Below are 12,084 nucleotides of genomic sequence, written 5' to 3'. Positions count from 1 at the left end.
TGCTAATACTAGTAGTAGGCCTAAAGTAGTTATAGGCGACGGGTAAACCCGCTGAGCTATGATGCCTGAACGCAGGGCTCTGATTTGATCCATGGTATTGCATCGTTATAGCAGCAGCCGGCCTATAAATAACTCCTCCCTCCCTTAGTGCCCCGGGAGTGACAGGGGAGCTGTTTCTATCAGCTGTCCCCCACTGGGGTTTAGAAGGCAGGGAAGGCTTTGCAGTTTGACCCACAGACCTTCAACTCCTCTCTCTCCACCATGATGCTAGCGGAGTGGTGGGGGTCTGGTCGGGGCGGGGGTGGATGGGTATATATGATCTCAAGACAGTGATGCCCAACTTTTGGTGTTAAGTGTAAGTGTTGGGCCTACCGCTGTACACAGCTCATAAGGCCTATGTTAACATTTCATGACACCAGTTACAAACATTCCCCCAACATTTGAAAACGCCAAGCAACACATATCAGTCTGAATCTGGGTCAAGGGTCCACTTTTATGTGCTAAACAAATGCTCATCTCGCAATGCTACTATTGCCAGTGAAGTTGTTTAGTTTGCAGATGATTATCGAACGGCATAAAATAGCAAAGTGATACTCAGTTCTACAGTATCCCCCTGGGTTTGCTCATGTTGTTCTAGCCTAGAACTAACACATGTTGGGGGTGGGGGTGGGCTCCGGAGCTGTGTTGATCAACTTGTGTATTTTTGCTGTTGTTGTTGATGCCTACAGACTTCCTCCCAGGGCCTCGCCAGGCACTGTGTTTCCTTTCGTCTGTTTTGTCGGGGGGAGGTCGGCCGCTGTGATCGGGTTGTGCCGTCATGTCCTTTAAGAAGGATTACAGGGATGTGGACGAGGACGAACTGCTGAAGAAGCTCTCTGAGGAGGAGCTGCAGAGGCTGGAGGATGAACTGGAAGAGTTAGACCCTGACGTAAGTTATGGTTTTATCTTTTTTATGACCTTTCAGGCAGAGTTGCTGGAAAAAGGTTGGGGTTGGGGCCATGCCAGTATGCATTAAATCACTGTATCACGATCGAATATCCAAGTGTGGGAGTAGATCTCAGCCAGAATGAATCCCACCTCCCTGCAACTCTTCCCCAGGTTGTTGCTGTCAACATGATTTGTTAACTTGGTAAAAAATCAAAAAGGGGCTGAATATTTACATTTTAAAAGATCCTGACATACAGGTGTATTACATTTATCATTATAACATTTAGTTTTTGTATGCTATTTAGAATGGCCTGAAAAGGCCTGGGCCAGTATGCTGTAAGCAGTAAGGTAAAACACATTAATCACATCAAACCCAATGCTTAAAACCACTCAACATGCACAAACATAACTTTCAAGTGAGAGCTACAAGCTAACTTTCATGTGAGAGTTTTGTGAAGTTGGCTGAAGTTGGGATACGATCTCAGCTGATATTTATGACTTTATGTGGCTACTTGTGGCTGTGTTTGTATCCATGATTGTTCATCATCTGTAGAGGTGTTGACAGAACCAGTAATAGGGTCATGATTAATGGGCGACAGCTCATAAAAGCTGGAAGCTAGCCATGCCAAGTGAGCTAGCATGGCTTTTTGTGTGTGTGTGTGTGGGTGTGTGTGTGTGTGTGGGTGTGGGTGTGTGTGTGTGTGTGTGTGTGTGTGTGTGTGTGTGTGTGTGTGTGTGTGTGTGTGTGTGGTGTGCGCACTTGTGAGTTCCTGTAGTGTGTGCATTAGTGTGTGCCTTAGTGCGTGGGTAGTATCAGTGTGTATGTGAAAGAACCTACGTTTTCAAGTGTGTAAAGTCCTTGCCTTTCGGAAGTCATATATTTGTGGTAATAGCCATGTTTAGGAGTCAGACTGATGTATGACTACTGTGTGGCATGTTAGTACCCATGCATGTGTAGGTGCTGAGAGCTAAGATAAGGTATCAGTCTATATGGACCTGATTTTGCACTAAGAATAGCTACAGTATAGTGTTTAACGGGTCTGGGAACTGTCTCTGTTCTATACTTGGATAGTGACAATAAAGGTCTTGCAGTTAATATTTACCACAACAAAGATACCACCATATCTGGCTATGTGGATCTCTATTTCAGGCTCTCTTTTAACTGTTTATTTAGGTTTGACGTTCCGCTAGCAGATATGCTAATTCGTATTTATGTCTGTGCTTTTGAGACATCAACACTGTCTACGAGGGTAAGTAGTTTCTTGGAGGCCTGCTGTGTATGTAAAACCAAAAGCTTACTGTACATGCATGAGTAATATGATTAAATATGAATTAATGCTCAGTTAGTTTTTCAGTTTTTTTGGCCCACAACTTGTTTTGGTATACAGCTAAGAGAGGGGGCTAGGGGAATGGCACAGTATGTCAAATTATTTGAATGTGACTTCAGATAAAACTTGTAAAGGTATAAAATACAAACACCAGAACAACAACAGCGTTGTCAGGCTGCCTTCAATCTACAAAGGCACTTAGATGTATCATACTGCAGGGAGCGTGATTTGGCATATATTTTTTATTTTGTCTCCTATCCACTGTGCTAATTAAAGAGTTCCTGGTGTGGTTAGAATGCTATGTTGACCAGAAAAAGGCTTTTTGCCCACCTGAAGTCGTCTAACAAGGTCGGCATAGGAGAAGTTAAACTTAAATCACCAACTGCCAAAGAATTCCGGAACACTCACCACCTAAAGTGCCAAGTGTTTTATGTGGTATTTACCAAGCAGCAATACTTTTATTGGCTACACAATTAAGCATCACAATTCATGCGTAATTTCTGGTGAATAAAGTCACCCTTGGCACTCTATAATGTTGACAATTTGGGTGACTTTTTCCTTCTAGAATGCCCTGTTACCTGCCGGCATGAGGCAGAAGGACCAGACCAAGAAGGCCCCCACAGGAAGCTTTGAGAGAGACAACCTGCTCGCCCACCTGGAGAAGCAGGCCAATGAGCATCCCGACAAGGAGGACCTTGTGCCCTTCACCGGGGAGAAGAGAGGTAGGAGGCCCATCCAGATACTCCTGTAGATAAGAATTTTGTCAAATGTACATCACAGAAAGCTAGCATCCATGCCCCTTGCATCATTTTCACATTTCCTTAATAAAAGTGTCATGGAAGAGGGTTTCATGCTCAAACGAGAAGAGAAGAGGTGCTGCCTTAAATAAATAATCACTGCATGTTCATAGAAGAGCCGTGACACTCTCTCAATAAAAAAAACAACACAATTTTATTTCTCTTCGTATTAAAAACGTGACGTTTCCGTCCCCGCGACCTTCATCAAGCAAGCTTGTCCGTGAAATTAGCATGCATAAGAAAAAGGATGGTGTAGAAGGTGGTGGTGGAACCCCCTGCGCCGAGAGGGGTGTGGTCAGAAGACGGAAGGGCTTAACCAACCGACCAATCTCTGGCACAGAGTCCTTTTATCAGGACATATGCCACTATAACTCTGACTGAGCCTGCCTATCTGTCAGGGCCCACGGCCAACTGGCCCATTCTCTTCCCAGGCCCAGACCAGGTGAGGCGGAGCCTGCTGAGCAGCAGTCTGTCTCTGCTGCTGCGGTCCCATACTCTACCCCGTCCCCTGAAGTGTGCTCGTGTCTTGTCCCACACTCCCCCACACAGATTCAAAAGCATAGGACGCAATGATGTAAGCAAGGGTAGTCACAGTTACAGTACATTCTTTTTGAAGGGAGAGTTTCATACTGTACCTTCACCCCAGGCGACACACCAAGACACTTTTGAAGACGTGTTCCTGTTTATTTTGTAATCATCCAATGTTATGGAAGTGGATGTGGTCCACATTTCTGGCCACAAATTGAACCACATCCACTTATTGGAAATTGTGGAAGTGGAAGTTGCTAAATAATGCGGAAATTGACTTGGTGTGTCGACTGGAGTGAAGGTTTGAGGTTAATCACGGACATTTGAAGGAAACAGTGGAGGATTGGAATAGAGCACCAGTCAGTCTGGTCTGACAGCCACCACTGAGCTGGCTGGTGCAGGAACATCCTGGCAGCCAGAGGCTAGGTGAGGTGAGGTGAGCTGACTTGGAACATGGAATGAGCAACTGTCTCCAGACCAGATGATCCGGTAGGGCTTCAGCTGCTGTCAGGCCCAGAGAGGACACAGTTTCTGATCCGGGACCAGATCCCTGACTCCGCATCGCAGGTTTTTCACACACATGTTCATTCACAGACGCTAATCCTGAGTCGTTAGGCGGTGTAGCCCATGACGCAGGGCGGCCAGATGCCAGGGATGGCTGGGAGTAACAGTCGCTCCCCTCTGTCCTGTGAGACTGGCTTTTTAGAGCCGCCATGATTGACGACTGCGTGACGCAATGTGATATTACAGACGTCGTTTCCATTGGTCAGTTGGTGAAAACCAACTGGAAAAGGAGTAGTAACTATCTATACTATCTACTATAGTAGTAACTAACACTGTATGTAGTAACTGGCCCATTGGTCCTCCAGGGAAAGCCTGGGTGCCTAAGAAGGTGGTGGACCCCATCATGGAGAATGTGACTCTGGAGCCGGAGCTGGAGGAAGCCCTGGCCAATGCTAGTGATGCTGAACTCTGTGACATCGCAGGTAGGGAGAAAGATACACATGCATATAAAGTACTGTATATATTTCTTTCTCTTTCTCTCCCTCCCTCCCTCCCTCCCTCCCTTCCTCTCTCCTCTCTCATTCCCAGTCACACAGGAACACTCAAACACACACATGAGCATTTACAGACACTCCTACATTCCGTACATTTCTGAAAGACATTGAATTTGTATTGTGAATTGAACATACTGGTCTGTTTACATTTCTCTGCGTTGACCAATGGAAGTAGACATACTGTTGGTGAATACCTTACATATAATGTGTGATCAGATTTTCAATGTACAGCGTGCACATTTGAGCTATACCTGTGTCTAATCTGTGTTATATAATCTAAAAACAATGTTCTGTGTTCTGTAGACACTTACAGAATCATTTTGAGGGGTCCTTAATGACCGCATAACCTTTTTGGTTACAAGACCTCCAGTGGCTTTGTGTCGATTTCTGTCCTATTTCCTGTCACCATTTCCTCACGGTTAATGCTAAGTGGGATACTTGGGACAGCCCGACTCTGACGTCACCCTATTGAAGTGGACATTTAAAACAGTTAGGTAAGGGTTATGGTTAGGGTAAAAGGGTGAGGATTGACCTGAGGATCCCACTTAGCATCTACCATTTCTTCACACAAAATGTCCTCTTTGCGTGAAGAAATGTTGTATTCGTCCTAAAAACAGCCACCACAATCTCTCCTCTATCAGTAACCTTCTGCTCTCATTTAACTCTCCTGTCTCCTCCAGCGTCCCACCCCTCCTCTCCCTGTGTCCCTCATCCTGCCATCATCTTCTTCCATCTTCATCACCCTCTCCTCGTCTTCATCATACCCTCCGTTAGTGTCTCCTCCTGCTGGACTCCCTCCGGGCTATAGGACAAATAGACAGGGTATCTAGGTGCCTGCCCACGCATAACCTGTCGTAGCATTTTCTTCACGTCTTTGTTTGTCACCACTTTATTTGGATAGTGCCCTGTAGTTCGTCTGCATCTTCTAGACGGTGAACTGCGAGTCTGTTGACATGGGACAGTTTACTAGGGTTAGGGATTTGGGTAAAAAAAAATCCCAAGTTTTTGAATGGGCCGGATACATAGACTTGTAACATATTCCAGGTTTTCAGTTCCTTCCAAGTTTCCTGATCTCCGTCTATGGTTAGGGTTAGGTTGAGGGTTCAGTTTAAGGTCAGGGTAAGGGTTAGGTCTAAGGGGAGAGGTTGAGGTCATGTTTAGTGGACAGTTGAACAGTTAGTTAGTTAAGTTAGAACATCTGGTAAACCATCTGCAGGGGACTATCCAAATGAAGTGACTTGATATGAGTTTGATCAGGGTTGGGCAGGTAAGCTTGTACCCACGCTGGCCCCATAGAAAAATCAAATCAAATCAAAACTCCATGGTGAGTGGACCAGCAGCCATCTTTGGTGTAATATTCTATTTTGGTGACTGGCCCTTTCATGTTTAGATTGTCCACTCCTGAGTTGCAGTAGATGGTGCCTCACGGTTTGCTTGCCTGGAGCGATTCAGCCCTCCCGGGTACTTCATTGGTTTGCAATTAATAATACCGTCTCCTCGAGATGACTCACTGGTTCCGTGGCCTACTAAAAATGGACAGCCTGTTCTCTGTTGTTTGTGTCTGTAAAAACAGCCTGTTCTCATACACTCCGTCACCTTGACAGATGAAAAGATGTGCTGGATGTTTTTTTAAGTGCTTTCTGCTGTTTTTCTGCTTTCTTCTTGGCTCTCTTGTTTTGACTCTTATTTGTGCTTGCCTCAATTCATTTGGTGCTGTACCAAATAAACCTGAACCCACCAGCTGGACAAGGGCGCAGAACATAACACAACCCCAAAAAATATGCATAGTCTATACAACAGTCAAGGTGTTTCTACAGCAGGGGAGGCTGGTGGAGGTAGAAATCGGAGGACTGGCTCATTGTGATGCATGGAATGGAATGACGAATGGTATCAAGCACTGATTCCATTCCATGCATCACAATGAGCCTGTCCTCCAGACTCTTTATACTGTCATTATAGGGTGTACAAGCTCAGGGAAATAATGTCTGTATTGAGTGACATTTGCAACAGTGACAATTGCTACTTGAACAATGCTCTTCATCGTGATCTGCATCGCAGCGGTTGTTCTTGTGTTTCGCAGTGCTGTGATATGAATTGCTTTGTGTGAAATGTACTGTATGTCTGGGCTGATGGTTTTTTGTGTGGGATGTTTTTAAGTTTGAACCTGCTCGGAAGACCCACTTACTGTGTGTCTCTGCTCTGGTGAGTCGGTCAAGTAAACATGATCCCAAGTAAAGAAAGGGTTGGCACACACCCACCAACTTCCCTTGGATCTATTCCTCACTGTTCACGTCATTTGACCCAGTCTCTCTCTCTCTCTCTCTCTCTCTTTCTCTCACTCTCTCTCTCTCTCTCTTTCTCTCTCTCTCTCTCTCTCTCTCTCTCCCTCCCTCCCTCTCTCTCTCTCTCTCTCTCACTCTCTCTCTCTCTCTCTCTCTCCCTCCCTCCCTCTCTCTCCCTCATACTCTGTTTTTTCTCTCCTTTCTTCCTATCACTCCATCTCTCCTCCTTCACCTCCAGCCATCCTGGGCATGCACACACTGATGAGTAACCAGCAGTACTACGAAGCTCTGGCCAGCAGCAATATTGTCAACAAACAAGGTTTAAACAGTAAGTGCGATAGCTCCTGGGAACTGCCCTAATGTGATTCACCTGTTTATCCTATATCATACTTCCAGTAATCCTTTGTTGTGAACTTGCAAGTGGCAAGACAAATGTGAACTACAGTCGTTTGGATACTGGCATGGAACACAGTTGTTTTTATCACTTTAACACATTTAACAATTATTGTTTCTTCAATTGTTTACAATTATTGTTTTTTCAATTGTTTGCACGATCCAGTTACGTTGATCAGTAATTATTATATTGTGTTACACACATTACTACGCGCTGTTTAGTGAGTTCAACAGAGAGCTAAATGGAGCAACGTTTCAGAACAAATAGCTCCAATTGAAAACTGTACCTTTTAAAGTTTGTATATCGCCTAATAATTCTTGATAGTTAATCTTAGTCTTTGATCTGAACTATTTGTTGTACGGTTACCTTTACTTGACATGCTGTCTCTATGTTGTCATGGAGTTTCTTAAAGGAGATGTTTTGCTTTTTGCTTACTTGCCCCGTAAACTTGATTCCATTAGATCTAAGGCGAGTGTGGCTGTTGGCTACATGCTGAGATTCCAAAATAGCACAGATAGGCACTCAAAAACAGTCTGGATTGTTCTACAGCACTTGCAAGGACTTGAAAAAACAATGAGCCATCCCATTGAAAATTAAATGAAGTTCGTGATAGATTTTTCAAACGAGTCCCCCCGCATCGTAGAGAATTAATAGATTTAGTCGAAATATGAACCATTTTCTTTGAAGCCAACGGGAACTTGAAACAAGAGTGTGATTTGCACTCATAGTATGCCGTGCGTTTCCCTGCTGCAGGTGTTATCCAGTGCACCCAGTATAAGCCTGTCCCTGACGAGCAGCCCAACGCCACCGATGTTGAGGAGACGCTGCAGAGGATGAAGAGGAACGACCCTGACCTTCTGGAGGTCAACCTCAATAACATCAAGGTGATTCTGGCCATTGATAATACATGCATGATTTATGATATAACACAGTACAGTAATACTGTCAAACAGGATATGGTTGATAATCAAGGGTCGGGGTCAATGCCATCAGTGTTATGGAAATCCAAGGGCAAAATCGCTTTATCACCACCACCTGTTTTACTCTACCCAATGTGTAGGTCTGTACAGCAGCACAGCCCTGCTACACCGTTATGGAGGCCTTACAGCTGAAAACAGCGGTGGCAACGATAGTTCACTACAAACTAAAGAGAGAAAAGTATTTTCTTGTCACCTTTGTTTTCTAGAACATTCCAGTGCCCGTCCTGAAGGCCTACGCAGAAGTCCTGAAGGAGAACACGGTCGTAGAGCGTCTGAGCATCGTCGGAACCAGGAGTAATGACCCCATAGCCTTTGTGAGTGACTGACTGATTGGTGATTCACATATTTTATGGAGACTTTACAGATGGTCACATGGTTCAACTCACTACTCATGTTCAAATACCCCCAGCCGCGGCATCAAATTGCAAATTGCTAGCTTTTCGGTTTTTAATATACCTGACAGCAAATTCCTGGAAACCACTGTTTGCTTGGCATTAATGTTTCCAGTATATTTTTGATTCAGTGTCCCTCGTTGCTCTGTCTGGATTAGGCCCTGGCAGACATGCTGAAGGGCAACACCACTCTGAAGAGCCTGAACGTGGAGTCTAACTTCATCACAGGGGCAGGCATCCTGACTCTGATACAGGCCCTGCAGTCCAACACAACTCTCCTAGAACTCAAGATTGACAACCAGGTTGGTACTAGTTGGTCTGTCTGTCTGTCTGTCTGTCTGTCAGGAACATTTGAGTGCCGAAACAGAATCCTTGGTCTGTCTGTCTGTTCATTTATTTATTTATTTATTATCTCTCAATCTGCCGTCCTATCAGATGCCCTATACTGGCTAGCAGACACAGCTTATCGAGAAATATTCAGTTTACAGGATGTGATGGTGTTAATAAACACAACTCTCCGGATGGATTACGGTCGCTTCAACAGGTCTGAGAAGCGTTTGCACAAGTGTGGAGTTCTTTCCAGAAGGATAGATTATTAATAAAAAGAAGCTAAATCCAAACTGTCATATGAGAGACTAAATATGGCCATAAGTCTTTACTGTACATCGAACAAGTGAAATATTTCCTAACATAGTAGGGAGAATGTCACTACTCCGGGCTTTGTATTTGTTTATGTGACATACATAGTTGGCCCCATTTTGTTGAATAGATTTCAGGTATTTGGACAGTTATTTAGATTTAGTTTGACCGTGTTTTCGAAGGGTGTTTAAGGGTTATGTTTAGGTTAAGGGTCAAAGGAATTAGCTGAACATTTCGTCTTGATAGTTAGTTGAACAATCTATCAACTATCTCTAAGGGGACTCAGTCAAATGTTGCTGAACATCTTCATCGTCATGATGCTGCGTCGTAACGCATGTGATTCCTCGCTCTCCCCGTCTCAAAACAGAGCCAGCCTTTGGGGAACAAGGTGGAGATGGAGATAGCCAGTATGCTGGAGAAGAACACGTCGTTGCTGAAGTTCGGCTACCATTTCACCCAGCAGGGCCCGCGACTGCGTGGCTCCAACGCCATGATGAACAACAATGACCTGGGTGAGATCTTTGTTCCAGTCATGCTACCGTACCACTCATTCACTAATGCAACTATCCTAATAATAATATTAATAACAATAATAATAATGATAATACTAATCATAATAACGACAATGATAATGATAATAATAATAATAATAATAATACTGATAATAACAATAATAATAATAATAATACATTGAATTCATAGAGCGCTTTTCTAAGACCCAAGTCCCTCCATCACTCACCCTGTCTTTCTTTGCAGGCATCTCACTATTTTATGACATCCTTACTCACATTTGTACAATCCTCAGAAACCCTCACTCACTCACACCTAAGACCTTTGAATAACACCATTTTTTAAATATAAACTTTCCAAGAAATGGAGAAGAAGAAAAAAAACCCACTCATGGAACTGAACCTGCCCCATCAGTACGTCATCGTTTTGCTGTAACTCAATAAGGCAAGCAGGCAGAGCCAAATCCAGTCATGTTAAATTCTTGTTGTTGCTGTTTCGATCTCTTCTCTGGAATCAAAGCCGAACTGGTGTTCCCGTGAACAGGCACTGAGGCACTACCAGTAATGAGTAATATAACGCTGTTTATAAAAGGAGCACTACGGGTCTGTGTTCTGTCCCAAATAAACAAATCAGCCTCGTATGAATCTCCTTGAATCATATGGCATAATCAATATTGCTCCATACATCAATAATATTATTATACTGTGTGTCTGTATGATTTTATGACTCTTCTCAAGAAGATATGCATGAGCTGCTCTTGTAAATTATTATGATTAGCGTTTCTTTTAGAATGTGAAAGGCACACACATTGTAGACAGTTAGTGTCGGTCATCGTGTGTGTGTGTGTGTGTGTGTATGTAGTGTGTGAATGTAGTGTGTGTGTGTGTGTGCGCGTGCTCGTGCGTGTGTGTGTGTGTGTGTGTACATGGGTGGGCATGTATTTATCTGTATGCCACTGTTTTGTTACAGCTCGGGTTATTCGATCTGACTCAGACGGTTCCTTTACCCTCACTCTGTCCGTGCCAGAGTTGGAGAGGGCGTTTGGTAAAAAGTTCAAGAGCAAGTCCAAGTAAAGACAGCCATTTTATGAATAGTCTTTCCTTTTCAGCAGTCTTTCTTCAGCAGTCTCTTCCTTCAGCAGTCTCTTCCTTCAGCAGTCTCTTCCTTCAGCAGTCTCTTCCTTCAGCAGTCTCTTCCTTCAGCAGTCTCTTCCCTCAGCAGTCTCTTGCCCATCCATGACTACCTGGGTCTTCCTCTCCTCTTCTCCACCCCCCTCCTTCCTCTCTCCACCAGTGCCCTTCTTTAGTAGCTCTTAAGATCTTAAGTAGGTCTTCATTGTCGGGCGCTCGCTTCTGGCTTTTACAATTTCAGTGACATGGGGGGGAAGGTTTGAAGGTGACATTGACCGGCTATTCTCTTCAAAACTCTCTATCAGGCAAACGGTCACAGGACACAACTGCTTTGCTTGACTGTATTTCTCTCTTCGAGCACTTCTGCTTAATTTAAAACGTAGGTTTTTTTGGTTATACAAAATGTTCAAGAGGACACTGTCTAGACAAATTTGTTGAAATGTTTTCATTGCGTCTCTAATTTATGTGTGCTTGCTCTTCCTCTCTCCCTATATCTCTCTCTCTCTCTCTCTCTCCCTCTCTCTCTCTCTATCTCCCTCCCTCCCTCTCTCTCTCTCTCCCTCTCTCTCTCTCTCTCTCCCTCTCTCTCTCTCTTTCTCTCTCTCTGTCTCTAACTTCCTTACCACAGTAAGAAAGAGAAGGCTTGAAGGAGGGCCCATCTTCCCCAAGTGTCGGTCAAACGTGTAGCCTCCCCTGCCGGGGCTGCCCGCCGCGCCGCGCCCCTCCACATCGAACCTAACTCCCACAATAAGCCCCTGCTTCAACCCCAACTCCAACCGTCCACCATGACAGAGATGGGCCCTGGTCAAATACCTCTAAAGTGCATTCTTCCTTCCTTCCTTCCTTCCTTCCTACCTTTCTCTCTTCCTTGGAATAAACATCTCTCACAAACTAATTAGTTTGACAAACAAACTCATCTGACTTGACAGGATCTTTGAAAACCCTGTTTTTCACCTATCCAATTATCTAGATCAGTGATTACTTCAAGGGATGGAGGAAGGAAGGAAGGATATATTTCAGAAGTATTGGAACAGAGCCGTGGTTCCATTTGAACAGGGGGGGGGGGTTCTGGTGAATCCTGTCTCTCCAGAGGCATGTAGTTATCTACTATTGTAAATG

General features: G+C 44.3%; 1 protein-coding gene across 1 annotated transcript; it reads left to right on the top strand.

Moving 5' to 3' along the window:
- Positions 1–817: 817 nt before the first annotated feature.
- Positions 818–11,652, top strand: tmod1 (tropomodulin 1; the record flags this gene model as incomplete). The annotated part of the gene is made up of 9 exons (XM_083693381.1): positions 818–928; positions 2,821–2,977; positions 4,450–4,566; positions 7,159–7,248; positions 8,068–8,198; positions 8,501–8,608; positions 8,845–8,988; positions 9,693–9,837; positions 11,594–11,652. The coding sequence occupies 9 exons, from the start codon at positions 818–820 to the stop codon at positions 11,650–11,652; spliced, it is 1,062 nt and encodes a 353-aa protein (XP_083549507.1).
- Between the last annotated feature and the right edge of the window lie 432 nt (positions 11,653–12,084).

This window comes from Argentina silus, assembly GCF_951799395.1.
Source record: "Argentina silus genome assembly, chromosome: 21".
Taxonomy (NCBI): domain Eukaryota; kingdom Metazoa; phylum Chordata; class Actinopteri; order Argentiniformes; family Argentinidae; genus Argentina; species Argentina silus.
The sequence above is the reverse complement of the archived record's forward strand: the minus strand, read 5'-3'. Positions and strand labels throughout refer to the sequence as shown.